We start from the raw sequence: 25,901 nt of genomic DNA, 5'->3' as shown, positions 1-25,901 counted from the left end.
CTGTGGCCGTACAGTGCTGTGGTTTTTGCGGTCAGATGTTAATGGTGACCGGGCATTGGGCTACAGGACTGATCCTCATGAGTCCAAAACACCGAGCCCATTTCAATGCAACCAGACACACAGTGTGTAAAACTGTACAAATCTAGCCACAGTCAATCATTGAAGCCCTCTGTCATGATTTACGGTTTCAGTGGCATTTTCCACAACATACATCAAACAAGTTTAGTTAAAAATAAGCCAGTTTCAACTCAAAGTTGGCTGTATCATTAGGTTATGAGTTTGAGGTTTTTAGACATACAGGTCCAATACAAGTTTGAAAGCGAACCTGTAAATGACTTATTCTAATGTGTAGCGCAAGAGAAGATATTTTGAGAAATGTCCCATCGGTTTTGTGTCCGTACGGAAGTCAAGGAGGCCAATGTGGTTTGGTTACCGACATTCTTCGAAGTTTCTTCTTTTGTGTTCTGCATGAGAAAGAAAGTGATACAGGTTAGAAACGATATGAGGTTCAATAAACAAAAACATAATTTTCATTTTGGGTGAACTATCCCTTATATCGCTATTAGTTACGGTTACAAAATAAACCAAAATGTGTTAAGCTCAGTGCATTTACAAACCGGCCTGTGTTGGTTAAAAGCAGAAAGGTGAAGCTTGCAAATGCTTTAAAGTCCCTGTGAGCTGGAAGTTGCGATCGTTTTATCAGTATTATTAAGGGTTATGATGTTTACATGTTTTTTGTATCAAGATAATCTTTACATATTAACACAAGGTCGCTTGATATCAAGCATCAATGCCTCCCAAAACTCTTTCGAACTCTATTAAAAATTTGTTCCCTGGTAAGTTATTACTCCATGAATGAATCCACATCCACGTTTTAAGACATTCGTGTACACGTTTCATTATATGTGAGCTTTATATGCCTGATGACGTCTATCGTCCCCGCCAAAGGAAGTAGGCCTCGTCGCTTTTTCTAACCTGTTAGGAGCCGCTGCTTTTAAGACACAATAAGGCTTTAAAAAAATCATAAGCATGTTATAATGGGTGTGTTTTATGTCATAGAATAAAACGTGAAAATGATCAGAGGTTTTGTTCACCACAGACCTTATTTCTGGTGATTTACCAAAAACCCATTTAAAAAACCTAGAAATTGGAGCTGGAACCGGAAGTCCTAAAATTGAAATGTATTTACATTCATTCATTTAGCAGACGCTTTAATCCAAAGCGATTTAAAGATGATGTAAACAATGGAAGCAATTGGGACAGCATAAGAACAACTAAAGGCATAAGTGCAATCAAAAGAGTCGTCACATATAGTCTACCACACAATACAGAGATCAGTTATTTTTAATTTAGTTAAAGAGTAGAAAAGAAATAGAAGTCAGAAATGCTCACTCGCTCTCGGGGTTCGCATATAAAAATACTTCTGGGCGTGGCTTTCGTCTTTCATGCGATCTGATTACATCCGTCACATTTGGCAGCAGACTGACAGTCGAAGGGCGGAAGTGCATTTCCATATTTTAACTAAAGATTATGAGAGCAAAAGAGGTTTAAAAAGAGAATGTTCCACATTAAAAATCTACTTAAAACAAACACTGCAATATTTCATGACAAAATAGGCACTGTCATTTATTATTTCACTGGGATTTTAAGAATTATTTGGTTAACCTGTTTGGTATTTACAATACACTTGTCTATATTTTTTCAACATGATGTTGAAAACATGTTACATAAGAAAAAGTATTTATATTTAATTTAATTTGTATCACCTGATCCGCATAGACTTCCAATGCGCATTACTGTAAGTACTTGGTCATTTATCTATATTGATATATAGGCCTAGATATTTTGTATTTAACATTAAATTCAAATGACCATAACTTCAATAATAACACACTTAGATATCGTATTCCCATAGGCTAGTTATTTCGGTCAATAAATAAATGAAATAAAGAGAAAAATAAAAGAACATCAATATTGCGAAACTACACGTTGTCACATTCACAGGAGTTTTCATACAGTTTGACTTTAGTGAAGATCCTCGGGCGGATGTGTTTGTGTATAGATCTGCGGCTGTGCTGTGCCTCTGTCATGTTTGTTGAGCTAAACATGGACGGGACATAAACCTCGAGACTGGACAAGCTGCCAATACTCCGGTCATGTGACAGGGACTCGTGTCTCTGTACTGAGATGTTGTCAATATGTGCGCATGTTGACATGCTCTGCCCATTTCCCTACAGCACGAGGGTAATTGATACGTAATGGTGCGCTTCTTCTTTGTTGGTGTCTTTAAATTGCATTACTGATGCACTGCGTGTGTGGCGACAGTTTATAAAGAGAGCTGTTAATATTTGTATATATTTATTGTTGTCATAATTCTCTCTGTGCTGTCGTTGCCGGGCTCTATAAATGAATTAGACTTAAAGTATCCTCTCAAATAGTTTATTTTGTCAACAGTTGATGGTTCGAGATATTCTTCTGTTCCTTAATTAGAAAGTAGAGAGTGCTTTATTCAAGAGAAGCGCGGTGTCTAATGTAATACTGCCCCCTAGTGTCTGATGTGACACATATTTCGTGCCTTTCTTTTGATCGGAAGGCCAATCTGCTATTAACTTATGTTAAAAACCATCACGTTTCATGAAACGAACGAATACATTTTATTTCAATTAAAGACCGTGTTGTCAAAGCTGACAAGCTCTTTTTAATCGTTTTTATTGGTAAAATATTTCTTAAACAAACCGACAAACATGAAGGTGACCAGTCATGAGTAATAAAAAACAATGATAAATGAATACACAAGTTTAAGTCCGACAATGTCAATATAGGAATTCTTTATACACACGCACAAAAGCCATAGAAGAACCATTTTTGGTTCCACAATGAACGGTTCAGACAAAGGTTCTATAAAGAACCACCTCTTTCTTACTAGCCGACGAACCTATATTTCCACAACAAGGTACCTTTTGTTTAACAGGTTCTTTAGATGTTGAAGGTTCTTTATGGAACCAATTAGAGAAAAAAAGGCTCTTAAATGGCATCGTGAAGTATGCTTTATTTTGTTGAGTGTACATTAGGGCTGTCACGATATCAGATTTTCAAGGGCAAAATAAAATAATAAGTAATAATAATAATATAAGACACGACAAGACAACACAAAACGAGATAAAATAAAATAAGATAAAATAACATTGTTAAATGAATGAATGATGCTATCAGCCAAATTCAATTTAATTTTTGTTCATTTTGCTTCTCCTTTTGGCCAATGAATGACACAAAAACAAGGGTTACTGTTGGTATATTGGGACACCCATATGTATACAGTATATTCTAAATAACACAATAAAACTTTTTTACAGGCGTCAGTTTTACAGAAAATGAAACTGATGTGGAGTCTGGGTAGATTACTTGGGATTAATATTTAGTTACTGATTACAAACTAGATGACAAAATGTGTAGTAAATAACGTAATCCCTTAGATATTTATTGTAATGTAATCTGACTACTTTTTGATTACATTTAGATTACATTTGGTTACAAGTGTCGGTTTTATCCTACCAGGTGTCTCTATGTGTCCACAACACTTTTCTTGATACATTTAAAACATTGAAATTATATTAAATTCTAAAAGAACTTACTAGAAGTTAGTCAAATGCCTAATACTGAAGCACTGCAATACAAAAGCACATGTAGTCACAATAAAAATGGTTAAATAATAGAAGAAGGCCTTAGAGTGTATATATCAAGTGTTGATACCAAATCAATGTAAATGGATGTAATATTCATGCAGTGATGGGCGAAACAATACATATAAACAAAAAACATGTCAGACTCGCTATCGTGGGTTGGTTGGCTGTCTTAACAGTTAAAGTGGTAGGCTAACCAAAAAATAAAAAAGGAATATGCAATGTAATCTGTAACAATCAAATAGTATCTGTACTCAGATTATGAACATTTTCAAATGTAACAATTACAAATTCTTGGAATCTGATTACGTCATCAAGATTACAAGTAATCCAGCTCTGCTGATGCGTTCTGGTTATAGGATCCATGGACAGAAAAAACGAGAAACTTCAACAAAGTTTCTTGTTCTTCCACAAGAGCCACATTTCATCCTGCTATTTGCTTAACGTGTTAGTTGATGACCCATCCTTAACCTATAGTTTCCATATTCAAATGAACCTTCACCATCTGAAGAACACCCCAAGGCAAACCATTTCCAAAAGTCTGTCCATTCAATAGACTTTTATAGAAGTGCGCTCTCTTTTTCTTTGCGTTTAGTGCAAGAGCTTTACAGTAGTTGTGTGGTCTTGATGCATGGCCGCCTGTGAAACGGTCCTGTGCTTAATAATGGTAATGACTACATTTCCCTCCATCGCTTTCCCTAAATCAAACAGCCTGTGTGTTTCTACATCCATCCAGTTTACAGTCATCAATCTTTGCAACTATCATCAGCACCAGCATGAACACGGACACTCACTAGGTGCCATCTTGGCTCGTGGAGAAAGTTTTATGTTTGTAAAGGAGCAACTGCTGAGTACTGTCATCCCTCAGAGAAACCCAAATAACATTCATGAAAGTGCACTTTCTATTTTCTTCTTTAAAACGTTTCAAGACACACAAATGAACATCAAGACATCCTACAGAATAGACACAATATAGCACATATTAAAGACAATTTATCAGTAAAGTTATTCTAGTCACATGTCCATTGTGTGATCCGGTGGATGTCCAAATTATGAGTGACAAATAAATTGTTCAATGGCACAATATGTAAGCTTTCGTGTTATTTGCTGCCTATAATGTAGGCTACTATGTTATGAATAGCCTATTTTTCTCCTTCTAGTATTATTTATGAAGTATGTGTGTGGTATGAACATGTTGTGCATGCATTAAATACCCAGATAACCTAAATTTGTCAAAATGTGCAAGCAGAGATACATCATACTGTCAATGCACTCAATGTACTTTCCATTTATATCGCGTGATGAATGAACCTGAAGTGACATCAAAAAACTATTTTTGTTCTCGTAAGGGTTTATTAGAGATTATTTGGCACAAATTAAATAAGGCACATTTACCGCATTGTCACACAAAACGACACTGAAAAGCAATTATACAAAAATAACTCCTCTCTAGATTTCCGGATTGGTCACAGCAAGCCCATGCCGAAATGAACACACACATTCAAAGACAAGCCATCTCTGCTTTACATTCAGGCATTTAACACGTTCATGTCCAGCATTCATGACTAAATTAAGAGAGACGCACAATGTAAAGTGAGCGAACTGCAAGACAAGTTTTTTGCACACAAACCAAACAAATGTTGCAGGTGCGTAAAGTGCGTTAGAGCTGCGGATGAAAACACTGTCCCCTGCCGGCCACAGATAGATAACACTTGCAAACCTAAACATTCATCATTAAACTGGTTGGGATTTTAAAACATACTTTTTTGTCTGATTTAGAAAGGATATTCACACACAACAGAACCTAAAACAAAAAAATATAAAGTGACTAGTAAAAGGTTGCCTTTGTTGGTAAAACCACGATGTAACACTGATATTAAACCTATGCAAAACAAATCAAACAAATTTGATGCTACCAAGCAATTCCATACCTAACTGTCCCTTTATTAACAGAAAAAAGTGCAATAAAAAAAAGGTCCATCATTTTTGTGCACAAGTCATTCTGAACGTCTCCCTTTATATGTGTCAGTAACAAATCCTTCATTACAGGCTGGTTCTCATTTTAAAGAGTCATCTCAAAATGCATTTAATCATTTTTTTAATTTCTGTTCACAACGACCAAATTCATTTTCACTTCTTGCTGTGGAGCTTAACTCAGACCCGTAAAATCTCTAAAACCCATGATTATATTGTAAACCAGAGACATGAGGAAAAACCCACCAGCTGCCATAATGCCACTCATAGGTTCTGCATATTTAAGTTAATAACCTTTAGACACTGTAGCCATGGAAACAAAAAGCTAATACAGTGTATCTAATCACAACACAACACTGTCCATCTCTGTAGAGGCTGACTCCGCATCACTTCCTCTGCACAGAGCGTCGTCCTTCTCCTCATCCCGCCCTGACGCTGAGCCCCTGGTCACCTGCTCGAGGTCGGGTGGGGGTTGGAGGGAGACGGTGGACTCCTGAAGTTTATTCAACTCATCTGTGTGGTCTGCAGTGGAGATGTGTTCTGGGGTCTGAAGCGTGTGGCGGGTCAGGTCCTGACTGATGGTGTGACAGCGGGTCAGGCTCTTGGTCTTGGCGTGTGGCGAGTGTATGCCGGATGAGTCGTACTGCGTCTGAGAATGACAGAACGGAGCGCTGCTGTCTATCGTTTCTCCTCTCGTCAGTCTCCGTCTGTCAGTCTGAGAAAAGCAGATGCGACAGAAGTTATATTCATTTATTCACTGCACCATGAAGCCCTTGTCAAGATACATTTGGGATTTTTTTCAGCGTGAAAATTTTCCTTGTGGTGCCATTCTGGGGGAATGACAACATTACATTTTAGCTATAACCTATAACAGAATCAGTATTATCATCAGATTATAAAACGTGAATCAGTCTTGACACAAAATGACAAGTGAATTTTGTTTTGTATCTAAACATTTGAGACCATGAGAATAATTCAGTGATGGATCATATGGGAATGATTAAGTGTTTTCAATTGTATTTTATGTGTGTTCATATATACAGAGAGCATTTTCATTTAATCATCATCTCTAGATGTATTGTGTCCATTCCAGTTCAGTGTCTAACAAATCTAACAAAGTCATGATCAAGTCATCCAACACAATGTGAAATACTGACAGAATGACAAGACACGTGAAACTGAAAAAATCCAGGTTATGAAATTAATAATTATGTTTGAACTTTTCCTAAATACATGTACAAATGAAGAGTTTGTTTTCAAAATGAGATATCTCGTTTTTATTTTATTTAACAAAAAACTGTTTTTTTATTACGATATCATGTTTTTTGTTTTGTTAGTTAGCTGTATTTTTAGCCGAGTCATTATGGCTTAAATCAAAACAAACCAACTGGAGTTTGATGATATGAATTGGAATGCACAGTAAAAAAATCATGATTTTGGAAGAAAAAAAGAGAGTTTTCTCTTTTTTGGAAACAAACTCTTCATGTATTACTTTTGTTTTGCTTCTAAGAGTATTTTAGGTCTGAAAACGGATTTTTACCTGTTACTCCTGTTTTTATTATCTGCAAATAAATGCAAATAGAAACAATATTTTCTATTTTCAAATATTATTTTAGAAATTTGGGAGAATTTTTTGAATACTTCAAAGAATGAAACCGAAACGATTATTCTATCTAAAAATATTTTAGAAAAAGTCTCTTGACTGTTTCACAGCTGTATGTTGTATTGTGTGTACATGTACAGAACAGTACCTGATCTACTGCGCCTGTGGTGCTCTCAGCTCTGTCAGACCTGTTCTGAGATCTAGAAAGAGCGAAACTTTAAAAAGTTAGAGAGTGAACGGAGACAACAAAAAGAAAAAAAAATAACACTACACAGGCTGCTCATGAGGATACCTTTGTTTAGAGTCTGTTATCTTGCCACCGCCACCGTCAGGACTCTGACGTCTTTGCATTTCTGAGTGTATTAAGAGTAAAACAAATATTGTTTTTAGCAATAAACAACAGCACTTCATATAATATAAAACACAACATAGAAGAACACAGTATTTTTGGAAATGAATTACTGCCGTGTTAATTATCAGCTTCTTACCCACAATCCTCTCTGGCCCTGCGGAGTGTGATTTGATCAGGTTAGACTCAACAGTCTCAGCACACGCTTTCTGCAGAAGCTTCTGAATCTCAGTGTTCTTTGAGAAAAAAAGAAAATATCTTTTAGATTAGAGGAAATAACATTAAATGGTTTATATCAAAAATCTGAAATATAAAATGTGTGTCAAACAACCAACCGAGCATAACCAGGTTTAATGCGTTCTTTATTGTAACATCCCTGACGGACACATTTAAGATATGTGTATATAAAAGTGCAGGATTAACCATGAAAACTGAGCGCACACACACCTTGCCGCTGGTGTCGTGTGCACAGTCGAGGACGGTTCTCTGTCTCTTGTTGCGTATGTGTACCAGAGCTCCTCTGTGCAGTAACAGCTCCACCAGCTGGACGTGTCCTCCCCTCACGGCCTCATGAAGACCCGTGTTACCGTGATTATTAACCACATTCACCAATGCACCGCTCTGATTGACAGACATGACACTTCATCATTCATGTTTCACTTCTGTCCCACACATTACAAACACAAGATCATTCATATGGAATCAAATAACCCCGCATCCACTTCAAAAGATTAGAGTCATTTACTCATTTTATAAACAACAAACGTATCAACTATGAGAAACACCAACTCAACTTATTTGATCATTTTCAGTGTAGTCAGTCTTTGTGTTTAATTTACAGAAATGTCCTTTATAAAGTCATTTCATCACGTCTTTCATTTCAACTTTTGAGCGGAAGAATTTGAGTTTCGTAATGAAGGAACTAATATGTTCGCTCAACCAAATTTGGTCTACAAAACTCATTTCTGACATATAAGCATAGGTCAAAAGGTTTGTATGGTTAAGAGAACGGTAGGGTACATAACAAGAGCTGTTTAGGAGCATTTACGTCATGTTAATATATGGAAATACATGGAAGTACAAATGAAGAGTTTGTTTCCAAAATGAGATAACTCTGTTCCTTTCTTTATGAACTCATGTTTTATTATTATGTTATCATGTTTTATTGTTTAAGTTAGCTGTATTTATTGAGTTATTACGGCTTAAATAAAAACAAATCTTCGGTTGATATTTATCAGAATGAACAATAAAAAAACATGATTTTTTATTATATTTACTCATTTTGGAAATAAACTCTTCAAATGATGCTCTGCCAAAATTCAAACGGATTAATATTGTTGCTGTCCTCCCAAAACCTTGGATGTTCACATCCGCAGTTTTTCAGGAAATGGAAAGAACACTGTACTTTTAAAATGATTAGGTTGTCAAGGTTGACAAGCAGTTTTTGATACTTTTTACTGGTTTGATATTTGCAAACCCCAGAAAAACAAAGTGTGAATAATAGTAATGATTAAATATTGAAAAGTGGAGATACAAGGTTGAAGAAGCGATATGCTTGTTTGTAGTAATGAAACCCTATTAACGTTTTTTTATTTCAAACTACATAAATCTAAAAACAAAATCATAGGAACCAGCACGATGTAATACATCTTATTTAAAGGTGGATGTCTTTATACCTCCAGCAGGACGGTGGCTATCTCCACATGTCCCTTTAGGCAGGCGTGGATCAGCGGTGTGTTCCCGTAATGATCTTTCTTGTTCAGTTTGGCGTTACACTCCAGCAGGGCAGACACCACCTGCACAAACACACAACAGCCAGAAGAGGGCGCTGTAACTATGAAAGATTTTACGCTACTGATGTTTAAAAACAACATTACATTTACAATGCCAGATCTGTTATGTAGTATATTTTTGAGTGAATCACAACATTACGATATAAATCAAGCAGGGAAGAACCCGATTTTATCCGCTGGGATTGATTTCCCTTTCAGATGGTTTGCTTTTGTGAGATGTTGTCTTGAACATAAATTCAACCTATTTTTGTGTTAGATGAGTTAGGGTTTGAGATGCAAGTTGTGATTGGTCAGGTTGAACGCACTTGTATGTGGGTGTTCTGGCACGCCAGGTGCAGTGGAGTGGCGCTCTGATTGTTGCGAGCGTTGATGTTGGCACCGTGACGGGTGAGGTGAGATACCAGAGCTGTGTGCCCGTGCAGCGCTGCCACATGAAGCGGAGTGAAGCCGTCAACACTTCTGCTGTTCACACCCACACCATCCTGCTGCACGCCGGCTGTTTTCTGAACACAAACCGTTCGTAAACCACACACATACTACACTATTGTACCACATACATTTATTTTAAAGATTAAGACAACTGTTCGGCCAAACGCAACAGCCAATGCAATATTGACAGAGCACAAAAGAGTGATGATTGATGAATCGTATAAATATTGAATAAATATCTAAATTATGAAGAGGATTGTCTCTCTATCACCATCTCTGTTTGAAACATAAAACTGCAGGTTACTTTGTGTACTCATCTTTATCTTCATACAGTGTGCAAGAAGTCTGTGACCGGCTCAAGATTTTTGAGGATTATTTGAATGTTTCCTTTACTGGTGTATTAATATTGCGATTGTGTTTCAGACGGTACATCTTTCGGATACATGCTTACAATGCTTTGACCCAATGACCCACATGATTAAAAAACAAAGAGCTGTCAAATGTTTGATCTACTGGGTTATCCTACACAAAACTAAAACAAAGATACGCTGTGATCAAATCAGCTTAGAATCCGCTCACCATAGGTTCTCAATGGGCAAGGTCTCACATTGATTGAGAAATGTCTGATATCAGATATAAAGGTGTGGTCACACAAACCACTTAGAGTAAGAACTTGGACAGTTGAAATGTCCAAACAAACTCTTTAAAGTATAAAGGTAAAACATCCATCATGTATTTATGAAATGTAGTGAAGTATGAAGCGTGACATAAGCTTTATAATGTAGCAAAATAAAAGTGAAAACACTGATAATATACGGATACTCTCAAGTATGTTACTAAGTATTGTCCACCTTTGATTAAAGGGACAGTTCAGCCAAAAATAAAAATGATGTCATTATTTATGACCATTAGATTGTTCCACACCTGTAAACATTTCCCTGTTCTGCTGAACACAATGGAATATATTTAGAAGAACGTCAGTACCTGAGCAGATCTCGTCCCCCTTTGACTGCCATAGTAGGGAAAATAAATACGATGGGAGTCAATGGTGTATGAGATCTGTTTGGTTACTGACATTCTCCAAAATATCTTCCTTTGTTTTCAGCAGAACAAAGTAATGCACTCATGTTTGGAACCATCTGAGGGTGAGCAAATGATGAGAGAATTTTCATTTTAAATGACTTAAAGGTGCAGTTTGTATATTAAAACAACAACAATGCTGTAGCTTGATGACACTGTGAAGTAGAGTGGAATGATGGGATCTGTTGTCTTCAACTCCACCGCTGATGGTCATCAATCAAACAGGAACGAGAAATCATGTTAGGAGATGAGGTAAAGTTTTATAAATGTTGCGTATAATTGTGGTCCATTAATAAGTGACTGCTTAAAACAAGCTAGTGGCTTGCTAGATGCTATACATGACTTTTACATATATCCACAACACTATTGTCATGCGATTTCTACGTCAGTAAAGGCGGTAACAGGGGGAACGCGGATATGAGGCCATTGACAGGCGACTGCACAGCCCCGTGTCACTGTTTAGAATGGAGAGTTCCTAATGATTTAAAAGTAGTTGGAAACATTTGAGATATTGTAAGTACTCGGCTGATCAAAATATACAACACTAGCTTAGTGGTTTTTGGATATTTTACTGCAAAGTGGTTACAAACTGCACCTTTAATGATGTGTGAATAAAATGATAAACTAGAAAAAAAAGAAAACTGCAGAATATGTGAAGAGTTTGGTTCCAAAACCCTATAAATCCATTTGATTAATTTGAGTGGCAAGATGAAAACCACTATTTTCTGTTTCAAAGTTCTACATATTATCTTTAGGTTCTAGAAACAGAAAACAGTCTATTTTGAAAAACTGATATTTTTTCCCCCAAAATGCAATAAAACCCATGACAATTTTTGAAACTGTTGATACACATACACAACAAAGTGAGTTGATCCACATATGACAGCCTGTGAACTCAATACTAATCTTACATTCATTCAATCAGTCATCGTTCCTAAAATGAATTCAATGGGTCATCTTTTGAAGGCTATAAATGATCTCCTCATGTAAATGATTCGATTATCGATGGTTTACGTTTCTTCCCCACAGCAGAAACCAGCACAGGTTCATCAATGCAGTCAAAATAATTCTTTTTTTTTAACACAAAGTACAAAGTCTATCAGGGAAACTAGGAATGGTGTGCTGTGATTGGTTGAGTGGATATATTGGATTAAGCAGAGAAGTGAGACTGGCGTATATTGCGGTTTGGAATAAAAGGGAGAAAAAAAATGACAGAATAACACGGCGGATATTGTATTTGCGAAGTGACTTTTCAATACAGACCTGATACAATACTGATTTGGTGGAAACTCATTTGATTTGGCGTTTTGGAACCAAACTCTTCATGTAAACATTCATAAGATGTATGTTTGCATATTCAGACCTTTTGCGTAGGCTCACAGTCGGCACACTGGCAGAGAGGATGGCACAGCTCCATCTTAGCTGAAACCTCAGCTTCCTCCTCCTCTGGCTCTTCATCCACCCATTCCAAAAGATAACGCAGCTGAAACACAAACACATCCGCTGGTATCTGATAGTACTGCAGCTCAGTGCTGAACACATTAGGAAGTATAACTGAAGTGATGCTATGAGCTCACCATCTGCAAATCTCCATCAGCCACTGCTCTTAACAACTTCTCGATCTGTCCAAAACAAGAGCGACACAGAAATCAAACACACACTTGTTTCGGATCATTTCTCCATGTCAGTATACGGTCATACTGACGCAACTCATTTATTTCATTACTTTTTATTGCTTTATTAAAGCATTCAGAAAATCATGTAAAGCAACCTGCAATATTTTGTTTCCACAGAGATGGCGACAGAGAGGCAAAAGTTAAAGCTTAATAATTCAAAACTATAATGGTCTGTGCACACCAAACGCAAATGTAATTATTTCAATAACACACTTGCCACAAATGCACGACATTCGCCTCAATCGCGTCTTCCCTGCGAGTTGAAATATGTCAACTCTAGAAGGAAATCTGTGCAAAGAGCCTATTGACATACAGTTTGACTTCCGGATGTGCAAAGACGTGTCAAACTGCACTTGATGTTTTTATTAGTGCAAGCGACTTGAAAACGAAGTGATCCTGCAAACAATCTAGAGCGAGGAATGCAATGCTTCGCTTTTAGTGCGCACAGCGTTTTCACAAAAGGATAGTTACATCCATCCTCCAGGGGGCGCTGTCTTTACCTCTCTGTGTTTGATGCGTTCAGTTTCTGGTATTGTTATTTCCAGTGAAGACATGGTGGACACAGACGAGCGTCTACTGCTGCAGTCGGACGGCTGTGGTGATCTACTAGGAGACTGAAACACAAATGATGTCATCAGATAAACACGTCCGTCTGATAATAAACAGAAGCATTAGTTTTAAACCTCACCTCAAATCCACTTTCCAATTTAGAGTCGTTGTGTCTGCGCTCCAGCAACGATAAAATCTACAACATCAAATTGTCACAGATTATACATTTTCTTGGTCCTTCTATTACTTTAGAATTCCACAGGAACATTTTCTAAACATCTACTAAACCATCTTTACTATTTAAAGAAGACTGTAGATGGGATTTTATGAGATTTAAAGGGGTCATGTGACACGGCTAAAATTTCCACATACCGTGCATGTTAGTATCTCCTCTTTGCTCCGGCTCTCTGAATTTTACAAAGCTCATGGCTCTGAAAAGCGAGGTGTGCTCTGATTGGCCAGTTCACCAGTGTGTAGATATTGGTGGAATACTGCAAGCGTGTGAGGGAAATGTAACGCCTCTGACCATATTTGGAACATCAGGTTCCTCCTCAATTTTACTGACAGGTACACCACATTACTTGTGTATATATTTGGGCGGTCTTAGTCAAATCAGACCACCAACTGATGTAGATTTGTGTGTGTGGTACATGAGGTGTTTCAGGCAGATCTGGGTGAGCATTCGCTTTTAGATACATGCATGGGTAACTTATAACACACCAAAGACACAGAAAAACACGTATTCGTGTCATATGACCCCTTTTAACTATTTTCTTCAGGACAGAATAAACACTGTATTTTATGGACCTTTGAGTTGAGAGCGCAGTGCAGCGGCGTCTCTTTGGCTTTGTTATGGATGAGGGTTGATGCTCCGTTCTCCAGCAGCACCTCCATGATGCCCTCATAACCCCAGCGAGCGGCGATGTGCAGCGGCGTGTCCCCTTTATCGTTCTGAACGTTCAGCCGGCACGCGTGCAGGTCGAAGTAAACCAGCGCCTTCACACACTATAAACCAAACCACAGACTTTTCAATGAAAAGTTCCCAATAAAACTTCTAAAGAGCTGTGGAGAGTTTTAAGGAAATGTAAACTGTACGACGCCTCACATCCTCATGTCCGTACATGCAGGCCAGGTGAAGCGGAGTGTTGCCGTTGATGTCCTGAGCGTCTGTGTTCGCCGTATAATGCAACAGCAGCAACTGCACCAGAAAACACAAAAGTGTCAATCCGCAATCTTTTGATTACAGTTGAACTATTCCTGGCCGAGCAAAACGTGTCTGACCGTGACTCCCTGGAAACCCTTCTGACAGGAGAGGTGCAGCGGTGTGAGGGCATGATAGTCGGTGGCGTTCACCACGGCTCCCTTTAAAACCAGAAGATCGATCAGTGCAGACTGACCTAACAAACACAACAGCACATTCACAATGAATAGTTTGGATTCATTAAACCTTGCGAGACATAAGGTGTGAGGGTGTTTCAACAGAAGAGTTTAGATGTGAGACCACAGCTAACCACAAATAGCAGCGATGTGAAGAGGAGTGTAACCTCTGTCATCACGTGAGAATGGAGTGACGATGGACGGATCGTTTAACCTCCTGAATAAATGAAAGAAGAACAAGACAATGACGAAAAGTTGCTTCATCTCCAAACACTTGCACACTTCCTCTTTACTATGCGGTGTAGTTATTATTATTGTACTGTCCTGTATTCAAAACAAGATTTCTGTATATTTGAAACGTCACAGATTGAATCAGTCCCAACGTAAAAAAAAAGTGCAGTATTTACTATATAAAGCATCAACTATAATAAAAGAAGACGTGGTTATGAATGCCAGACGTTTTTGCAACCCTGACCACAGAACTGTTTCGATACTGCCCTCTGTCCGGTTCACATGCTGACTTTACATTTTTGAAATACATTTGTGTGTTCCATATATCCGCACGTAATTATTTCCTGAGAAACATAAGGAACTTGTGATATCCTTGTTGAACGCGATTGGTTTTTCGGTCCTGACGTCACCCGACGAAAAAAACTCATTAAACATGCATAAATCTGGCTCATTGTGAGGTTTCTATACATTCCTGTAGGTGTAGATCATACACATGATGGAAGTGTCAGGACTGACCCTGAGATACGGAGGTCACAGGCATCACATGAGCAGAGCGGGTGACACATCTTCACACCGTCCTCTTCATTCTCACTCTCACACAGCAAACGCTGCACCTCTGACACATTACCACTCCCAATGTGCTGCCAACACACAAATACACACACACATGGTCAATGTAACACATACAACAACACTTATATGACCTCACAGATCAGAACAGCACACTTGACGCTGTTGTGTTATTCATGTTGGATGTCACATCTGATCTCCTTTTGCTAATTTTACACAAAAAATATACATATTTGATTGTTTTGGAAGAATTTCTTAATTATAAGAAGTAATGGTGTTGAGTTGTGAAGATCTGAACATCTTGAGGAGACATTCACCTCAAACAGATGGTCTATAGGTGTGGCAGCGTTCTGGGAGAGCAGGTCCAACTTCTGTCTGAAAGACATTCTGTTTCCTGCTTCCTGTCCATCAAAAAACACACATGACTCATTAAAGCGATGCTTCACCCCAATAAGGAAATTTGTATTTTGTATTGAGTTTGAGACGCTGCTAATAGCTGTCATTTATCTGGTGCGTTGTGCCATTAGGACTCGAGGTTAAGAGACTTAAACACGGTGCATTTCTTCAGATTAATGACGTGTTTCATCATATAAGAGGTACTTGATTTCCCTTTAACGAAATATCTTGACCACACGTATTGCACGTGGCAATGCTATCATCTTTTTTCACAAAGTTTAACCAAACGTTTGCTGCGTTTATAGTGCTGATGCCCGATGGTAATGAACTGCGCAATGAGATTAGGTCCTTGTCGCAGGTCCTGGCAGACAGATACAACTGTAAAATGCTCACTGCCGTTCTCGAGTGATTGAAAAAGTCAGTAATCGATAAACAGAACCGAGATGCGCTCGTCCTATCGAATCCCCCGTTCTTTGAAATTTAGAACCGGTTAACGATACCCAACCCTAGCCGTCATACATTCTTCACAATGTATTTGTTTGTGTTCAACAGAACACATTTGGAAAATATTAAATCATTTTCCCAGTATGGGACTCAAGGTCTGTTTGGTTCAAATAAATAAATACAGATTTGGAACAACTCGAAGGTAAGTAAGTGATGATAGAATTTTCTTTTTTGAGTGAACTATCCCTTTAAATCACTAAAGCATGATGGGATTAAATCCTTTCCAAGCTTCTTAACTTTAAAATGTGACTTTAGGGAATGTGGTCTTCAGAATGTTTTCTAAGACGCTGCAAGTTCAGCTCATGCAAGTCAAACAGCATCATTCTGGCATTTTTATTATTAAAAAGAAACTGAAAACGTTCTATTGTGTCCAGAATTACATCACTGTCTGTGTCAATGTCTGCCTTGCAAACGCAATGAGGGGAATTCTCTATTTGTGTTATAGTTCCTATAAAGCAGTTCCTCTTTGGTGAGTTCACTTAGACTTGACCAGAGACTTCATAAAGTGAATTGTGACGTTAGATTCCCTGTAGGTCTTACCAGTGTGCTCTGGTTGAGGTTACCCTGACTGATGTACTCCACAGCGGCCTCGAATGAAGTGAGACAGTAACCCAGATCATCCTTACATGAGTTACAGAAGCGGAAATTCTTGATATAACTCAGATTCGCCATCCTGAGAAGACAAATCCACCAAACTATTAACAGTGTACAACACTGATCAGTGTTATTTCATAATCCGTCCAATGGACCGGTTCAATAGATATGGTCCAGAAAGTGAAAAACAAACTCACCAGTTAGGAATCTCAGTTTTGACCAACAGATAGAGAATGACTAACAGCAGATCATCGGCACACATGGCCTCAATGTTAACAGCTGTGACAAACACACAATCGCAAACATACATTATTAACATATTTTACAAGGCACACATCCAAAAAGAAAACCTTTCAAGATGAAAAGCTTTGACCACAGATGCAGATAAGACAGATATTAGTAGTTTACACACACACACACAATGTGCAGCTTGTTGGTTTAGCAATGCACTGTTTGTGTATGTGAAACGCAAGGTCCGACACAGAACACATCAACTAATCCTCTTACAAGACTTGAAGAGAAACACAGTGCAGTTGTTCTAAAATCAAAAGGTACACAACTGAGGCAGTTTTTGAAGGTGTAATTGAACCGGGGGTCATTAGAGGCAAATACTGTACAGGTATGCCCCCAGACATCACTTTTGGCCGCTAAACTGTGCTGTGTGTCTACATAATATTAAAAGATATTAGAAAGAATTATAGTATGATTATCATATTAGTGTTCAAAAAGCACTGCATTTGTATGTAATTGGTCTTGTGTAGTTGCACACACCTGCATCATTGCGTCTGATCGGCTGCATGATGGTCAGAATAACCTTCTTGAGACACAGCAGCTTCTGCTGAGGAGACTTACAAGCGTTCAGTTCACTCAACTCCCACTTAGCTCGAGGGATATTTAGACTGCAGGAGAAACATCTGGTCACTACATCAACTCAATATACTGTGGCGTACTTGTAACACTGTAACATGTGAAACCTGTTGATGTAGTGTTTGAGTGACAGTTGTCTTTCTAGATATCTCAATGATATTTCAGTGCCTAATTGTGGTCTAAATATCATTATTAAACATTCAATTCTGTAATTTTGGCCTCTCTGTCGCCATCTCTGTTTGAAACAGAAAGTCGCAGGCACGTACACGACAGGTCAAATTGTAAATCATTATTGTTGTAAAATTTAAACATAGATTATTTTTTCACTTTTTTAACCAAACTGTTTTACGAAATGCCAAAAAATCCTAACATTGGTAAAATAGATAGAGATAAACTGAACATTTAACAGGTTAACACTCATAAACTGTATCAATGATGAAGCAATGTAAAATCAGCTCTGCAGAGAACTACAATGGTGTTATTATCCAGCTCAATTCAACTCAATTCTCTTATTTATTGATAAAATAAACAGTGTGAAAGTTCACCTAAATTCTGTCTTCACACCCAGATCTTTCTGTTGCAGATCCTGTAGCGACCGTGTCGTTTTGTTGAACGCTGCATCCTGTCCAAACAAAACTTACATTTTCAGCACTATGCTTGTGGAAGTCCAGTCATTAAGAATGTTGAAAATAACCAATGAAGAAAAACAGTACCCGACTAGCTTCAAGAGTTCCCACATAACTAAAGAGTAGATCATGGATGCCATGATGAATGTACATCTGATGAAGGAAAGTAAAAAGAATTATAATATACAATAACTTTAGAAAATAAGAGAAGAGATAAAATGGTTGGATTAAAACAGACCTCCACTGCTTGTTTGAGTAGAGTCATCTGAATTTCTTGTCTTGCCAGGAGTTTCTGAAATTGAGATGTTTTACTACCTTAGCATCTCAGTGAATGCCATTACTGAGTATTGTGTTTTAAACTAAAATCAACATCAACAACAACAACCACGTCATCAACAACAACAACAACCACTTCATCAACAACAACACCGTCATCAACAACAATGTCAACGTCGACAACAACGACAACAGCAACAACGACAACAGCAACAACATCAAAAACAACAACGTCAAAAACAACAACATCAACATCATCCACAACATGAACAACATGAACAACATCAGCAGCATCAACAGCAGCATCAACAACAATGTCAACAACAACAATAACGTCAACAATAACGTCAACAACAATAACAACAAACTTACCAGATGAGAGTCTTTCAACAGGCACTGAAGACATTTTGTGTAAAGAGTATTTACAGAGTCCTAAAGGATTGGAAACGTAAGCATTTACATCCAAAAGTTACACCAACACAAGACACAATACAATGATGGAAGTACATTGGTACAGCATATACATATCATGTTATATGGATTTTAATATCATGCTTTATATTAGAATAAAACACATTTATAATATTATTATTAAAAACACTAAGATATATCTTGAGTTGTTGTAGCTTTTTGAATGGTAATTGTGTCTTTTTTAAATCATTATATGATTATTGATAACTGGATTGAGAAACCCTGCTCTAGTTACAGTATTTCATGTAGTGTCATATTTAATATCAGGCTTTTAATGCATTATTCCTATTGTCTCAGGGAAATGTCTTGTTAAACAATTGAATGTACGTGATGTTAAATCTTATCCAATCCTTCAAGACTGTCTCCAAATTTTCCAATCAATTTGGAGATTTCATTTAGGGTGTAATATTTTTGACTGGGACATTTCCAAACATAGACAAGTCTGCATAAAACGTGTTTTTCTTACTATGTGATGCCGAATGCCCTTCTCTCCTGTTCTTTAAAGGTCTGACAGAAGATTTCCACAAACTTATCCAGTTTTTCAGCATGACGGCCCAAAAATTCTCTCACATCCTCGATCTTCTTCAGACAGTATGTTGCGGAAACAGAACTTACCTCTCCTATCAAATAAAAATCCCCCAAGATCATTAAACAATAAAAGTAACAATTCAGCAAACAAAGTCTCTCAAACATGTTGATCAATCAAAAGGGAAATCAGATTTGAGCTCTGATACAGACTGTCCCGAGTTCACATCTACATTCATTGACTGAATATCCAGAAAACGCAATTTTATTTTTACATTTATTCTTTATTGTACTCTGCTGGGTTGCTTTAACCATGGCAAAATATCATTGGTCAATTATAATTTCTGTACAGTTATGGGATGAGCCATTAAACAATACCGGGCTGTGATCAGAGTCCAGGGGCCGTGAGATACAGAGTATATTGTACGCCTGCTCTTTCTCATTGTAGAAAGTCTCCTCAAACAAGATGGGGACAGAAATGGGACTGGGAAACCCTGCATCCAGTCGCACCTGGTTATTTTCTATAGACACTTCCTGCAACATTGTACACAAAAAAGGAAATCAGCTCCATTATAATGAAATCTGGAAGATTCATGTGAAGTTTTATGTGACAGACTGTGTAAACAGACACAAACCTTCCCATCTAATGTCTGGTAACCTTGCTCAGCAGGCTGAAGGACATATCTATCAAACTGAGATGCAGGAAATGTTCCGACTGGTAAACTTCCACGACACGGTACCAGAATCTACAACAAAATGACAAAAAATAAAGGTTTAGGCAATTTACAATAAGATACTTTAGTCCAACACAGTTGAGAGAGTTAACCATTAATTCTCAATTCATATTGTAAACTGAACTACTGACCACAGTTAACATGAGTGAATACATGACTAACTTTTATCCACATATAAACTCAGATCTCTGCTCTCAGAGGCATAAACAGAAGCGAGCTATTCCTGCGGTCGGATTCTTACAATGCCACGCAGTTCTGCCACCCTGCTGCACAGGTCCGGTCGGCGTTTTTCCAGAGCCAGATAAAAAGGGTTCTTCAGGATATTCTCATCATACACAGCCATATGTGTCCTAAACTCCAGCTCCTTTACAAAGAGAGGAAAACAAAATGAGTTAATAGTTTAATGACAAGAAAGATAAGGAAGAGGATACAGACGAACAAAGGGAATTTTTTGAAATGTAAAATGGAGATGTGGGTTAAGCTAAAGTGGCTAAAAATGTTTTTTCTGATCAGTCTCTATGTTATTATTTGCTAAACTGTATTTGTATTATTTATTAGCCTTAGCAAACACTACATTTAAGCCATATATGAGTGATATAAGGAGGACATTTTTAATTTACTGAATATTGGATTGTACAAAAAAAAGGGTAAGCCTTTAAGGATTTAAAGCCTATGGCTTGTCCACACCGGGACGATAATGGTGCGCACTTATCATGGACATTTATTGCTTGTGACTAAACAAAGGGCGCCAATGTGAGTATGCATACTGAAGCGCAAAAAAGCAGGCGTTTTTTTAGCGAATCAGGCTCGTTTTTCTGGTTTGACGCCCCACGTCAACTGGCCAACCAATGAGATTAGGGCTTTTGTTCACTTCCTGGAGCTGCTAAAGTTACAGTAAACAAGACTCGGTGGCGGTCAAGCACAAAACGATCTTTCCGAGCGTACATTGATGAAGAGGAAGCAAGATAAATGTTTCTGTGTGACAAGCGAGTGTCAGAAGCATAAAGTTGTGCAACGCCACCTAGTATACCGTGTTGTTACTGTTTCGCATTAAGCGCCATCTACGTATGTCAGGGAGTGAAATTGCACGTTCACTCGGCTCATCGCCAGTGGAAATCATTTGGGTATGAACGCCAATAACGTTTTGAAAAACGCTGCCGAGAAGCGTGTGCGGTTATCGTCCTGGTGTGGACAAGCCTTTTTGCTGGTTTCACACCAATAGCGAAGAAGAGCGTTCCACTCTCTTTATTACTCGCGGGAAAAGTTTGTTCTTTTCACGTCAGCTGACACATATTTTCAATTTGTGCGGAAGACGAGATTAACGCGTGTCATTCGCGTTGCCTGCCATGTATTTGCCTGATGTTTGTATTGACTTTGTGTGTAATTTACTCACGCAAATAGCTTAATTCGCATTTTGTGTGAACCCCCGCCATAAGAGAAAATGACCCATGAAATCCCCTAGAAAAATATACCAATATGCAAATCTTAGGAACTACAAATAAATAAACAAATAGTCGTTGTCAGGGCATTTTGTTACATCCATAGTACTCTTATCCTCGGCATATGAGCAATAAAGGAGATTATCTGAGTTCTTTCAAACCACAAGGCGATCTGCGTAAACACCACATGAGATTCAGCCAAAAAAATCTATTATTCACTCTTTCATCTGTGCCCCCTTGTAATTCAATTAACTTCAATACACTCCAATGTACAGTAAACAAGCCCGTATCCATGCAAATAAAAGAAGAGAGAACACAAGAAGCTCAAAACACTCAACTCACAATGAAAGGAGTCATTTATATACTACATCAGCAGTAATGGGAACATCCACCCGAAAACGAAAACTAACATTATTAATTTACCCTCATGCCCTTCAAAACATGCACATGGCTCTTCAGAGTAAAACCAAAGAAGATATTATGAACGGAGTGCTACCACATAAGGTGAAAAATGAGTTATGTCATGCCACTTCTTATATTTACGTCTTTCTGAATACCACAAATAGTCAAACTAAAGCACTAAAATCGCATGGATTATATTTCCATTTACATTCCTGACAGTAGAAGAGTTAGCTTGGTCGGCTAAAGTTTGTATATCGCAATTTAACAAATACAATACAAACACTCTTCAAAATATCTTCTCTGGTGTATTGCAGAAGAAAGAAGTCACACAGCCTTGGAATGAGGGTGAATAAAATGCAGACTTTCATTTCCTTTGGTCTCTTGAATCTGATTGGATTCTTGTTTCACAATATATCAAACATTTACCTTAAACGAAAATGAGATTCTTTAATCTGCCTACTTTTCTAATATGAATTATATCTGCCTGTGATACATAATACAGAAATGTATCAAAATTTGACCAAAACCTCAAATGATCTGTAGGACTCAACCAATCCAGCTGATATTACGTCAGTTGTTTAAACAGCATCTCGGGGGGTCGGCAGCATGCCACATTAACTTTATTACACTTTTCTCCAAGAATACAGCACTGCTTCTTGCAAATGTCATGTTTATCGGATGTTTCCGCAAAAAAGAGAATCAGCCGAAATCGTACTCACATATTTATGGTGGTTAAAGAGACCTTGAGACACCATGAACAATTTAACCTTCAAACTTTTCCAATGTTGAATGAGGAAGAAGAAAGCCATAAGGGTGAGGTTCAGACTGTTGAGGATTACAGAATCACATGGGCGCTCTGAGAGGTCAAGGCCGACTGATATTCCACAGGGCCTCCACCCCTCATACTGAGCATCATGGGAGGATTGTTTGGATGACAGTCTGCTGAGACCCTGAAGAATGTGAGATTTGCCATGTGATCTGTCTCTCCAGGGCATATCAGACTGGGCTGAGCGAGAACTTTGCCCCCGTGATCAGGACAGGATCTTGCATGGACGGCAACAGTGGGCATGTCGAAAATGATTTCACAATTAAAATCAGCTTGATGCTTCGAATTTTCAGATTCACTTAAGATGTTCTCAAAGAAACCCATGATGATGTTTGGTTGAACTTAGTAGAAATATTTGCGTAGTGATAAAAATCTGAAACAAGATGTTTTTCTGTACTATCTTTGTATACATTTTCCTAAGTGGTCTATATGTGACCAAAGGGGGATTAGATAAACATCTTAATAAACGTTAATGACCTTAATATATCTGCATCACCACTTTGTGTCTTGCCTAACAATGGCCTTCAGTCATGGCTTTTTAAAGGTTACATCAAAATTAAAGCAACTGTTGTGTTTATTATCATGACATGTGGTATGAAAAAGCACATGAAACTGCAAGGAATATGAAGTGTGACATTAGAAAAAATTATTAAAAACTGCAAAAACAAAATTGGGCTAAAAAATGTAAAGGGCAGTGCATCTGAAAGCACAATACAAGACACTTTTGAGATAAATATGTTTAAATAGGTCAATATATGTATATGTCATATATATGTTAACACGTGTCTAATTATTTATTTACTTATTTGTATTATCTTACTTATGTCAACGTGTAAACTAACAATAATACGAATCTAGTTTTATTTATTTATAAAACAAAAGTTGACCGCCGTTACTCAGAACCGTCATAAAATTCTAATGAAATAACATGATGGGATGTGTCTCAGTTCAACAATCTGAACATTACAGTAAGTTAGTTATGATCATATTTACAATCATGCATTGTTCGGTGGTCTATACATACAACATTTAACAATTAATCATAAAAACTGTGTGTTTAGTGTAAGGAAAACAATGGCATCAAACATACTGTGTGTACAGTTTGTAGTTCACGTAACGTTAACATATCGTGTGATACACACGGTATGCGTTTCAGCCTGCGATTCTCATGTCAATCTGTCACACACGGTATTAACACTTTAACCAAATCTTTGTTTCACAACTGACAAACCAGACAAGCTAGCTAAGTTAGCCATTTGTCCAACTCAACAAAACACATTCCAATCAAGTTAAGGTTACATGACAGATAGAGTGTGATTGTGTGATTTTGTGTGTAGAAAAAGCAAATGCTTTGGTGATCCAGCGAACAAACAAAAATAATATAAGCGACAGTACAGTATAGTCCACAGATATGATGCTGAAGTGAATGTTTATACTACAATGAAAATCCATAGTAACACATCACAGATCTAATAAAAAAACGCCGTCGCGGTGTATGAATAATGTTGATCTTACCTCATATATTTATGCAAAAGATGGCAGAGAGGTAAAGCGCGAACATTTGCTGGAGTTTGACAGGAAACGCAAAAGGATCTCCAGTCGGCTAACGTCAACAACACAGCGCCACCAAATCTGACGATTCATCGAAACTCATGCAGACCAATCAAAGCTGCCCGCGATGCGGCTCTGACCAATCACGAGTCAACTTTCATTTTGCCAAGCGTAACACAAGGAAGTGCCGTTTCGTGATGGGTTAAAGCTTCCTAACTTGGGAGCAGGTGCACTTCACGTGAACGAATACTGGCTGCGTGCAGATCCCCCACTTGCGATCTTGGCCACATTCTGTGCGCGTGCACGCGACAGGAAGAGCGCAACTCTGTCCAATGTATTAAAAACGTCAAAGTGCAGTGTCCGGACTCCGGTCTTCTGGGCCTCCTCTGAGTCCGCACTTGGTGACGTCAGGAAGTGCAGACCCATAGGGCACTAGGCACGAGTCCAGAAGGGTACATGGGACTGCTTTTTGGGACAGATTTGAGGTTATCACGCGGGGAAGAGCAAGCGGTGCATTTTCACTCTCGCGGTACTTTGGTGTCATTCGCTGATCAGTTTGCGCAGCGCCGCGTGAAGACCACACTTGTTCCACTGTTGTTATTTAGGACAGGAGCTGCCGGTTTTTATTGTTCTGTATTTCATATGTTGATATGCCACCCGAGCGTTATGCAATAGATACTCATGTTTGTAATTCAATTGCTTGTGTATACTTATATATCTGTATACACGATCCTAAATGCACATTTGTTGTTATTTAATATTTCTCTATAATACAGAAGATGTGTTGTTCAGCTCTACAGAGCCCAGAGACAACTAACATTTGATATAAATCTACAACAAAACATCATAGGTTTACTATCTTAAGTAAGAAAATGCACTGCATTAAACGTTTTTATTCTTGAATAGCTGACTTAATGGAAAATAAATAAGCAAAAAATTAAATAAGAAACTATTTTAATGTGGAATTTTATCAAAACATACATTTAAGTAACCATAGCAACCCATTCTATGAAGATAATCTGCTTTGGAGCAGGTTATGTTCATGTGTTAGTTTCTAATCTTTAGGGGTTGTCTGTGCATGTGTGAGTTTTTGATGAACGTCAAGTGGGCGTGAATGCACAGATTATGTATAATATATTATGATTTAACAACAATATTACAATTACATTTTCATTCTCACCCATCGCAATTCAGCATTCACAATTCATTTTATTATTAACTTTATTATTTAACCTTTTAAATGAAATAATCCTTAAATAAAATATTGTAAGGTGTTATTGTTAAACTTTATGTATTTATATTAAATACTGCATATACTTTGAATTAGGTGCATTAAAAAATCTCCAAATATTAATGGACAAATATGCACACCTTACAAT

The 25,901-nt window shown here is 37.7% G+C and overlaps 1 protein-coding gene across 1 annotated transcript; it reads right to left on the bottom strand.

Annotated features, from left to right (window-relative positions):
• Positions 1-5,013: 5,013 nt before the first annotated feature.
• Positions 5,014-24,821, bottom strand: ankrd27 (ankyrin repeat domain 27 (VPS9 domain)). The gene is given in 30 exon segments (XM_056739496.1): positions 5,014-6,369; positions 7,406-7,457; positions 7,550-7,610; positions 7,746-7,842; positions 8,054-8,227; positions 9,283-9,402; positions 9,705-9,902; positions 12,272-12,391; positions 12,486-12,530; positions 13,085-13,198; positions 13,273-13,329; positions 13,941-14,138; positions 14,239-14,331; positions 14,415-14,530; positions 14,645-14,727; positions 15,258-15,382; positions 15,629-15,712; positions 16,752-16,884; positions 17,003-17,084; positions 17,577-17,704; positions 18,218-18,294; positions 18,386-18,451; positions 18,537-18,590; positions 18,947-19,006; positions 19,512-19,528; positions 19,531-19,666; positions 19,949-20,104; positions 20,206-20,316; positions 20,546-20,668; positions 24,487-24,821. Coding segments are annotated over 29 exon segments (3,231 nt in total). The 5' UTR covers positions 20,648-20,668; positions 24,487-24,821; the 3' UTR covers positions 5,014-5,997.
• Between the last annotated feature and the right edge of the window lie 1,080 nt (positions 24,822-25,901).

This window comes from Triplophysa dalaica, chromosome 24 (genome assembly GCF_015846415.1).
Source record: "Triplophysa dalaica isolate WHDGS20190420 chromosome 24, ASM1584641v1, whole genome shotgun sequence".
Classification (NCBI taxonomy): Eukaryota; Metazoa; Chordata; class Actinopteri; order Cypriniformes; family Nemacheilidae; genus Triplophysa; species Triplophysa dalaica.
Note: the sequence above shows the minus strand (reverse complement) of the source record. Positions and strands in the feature narration are given on the sequence as shown.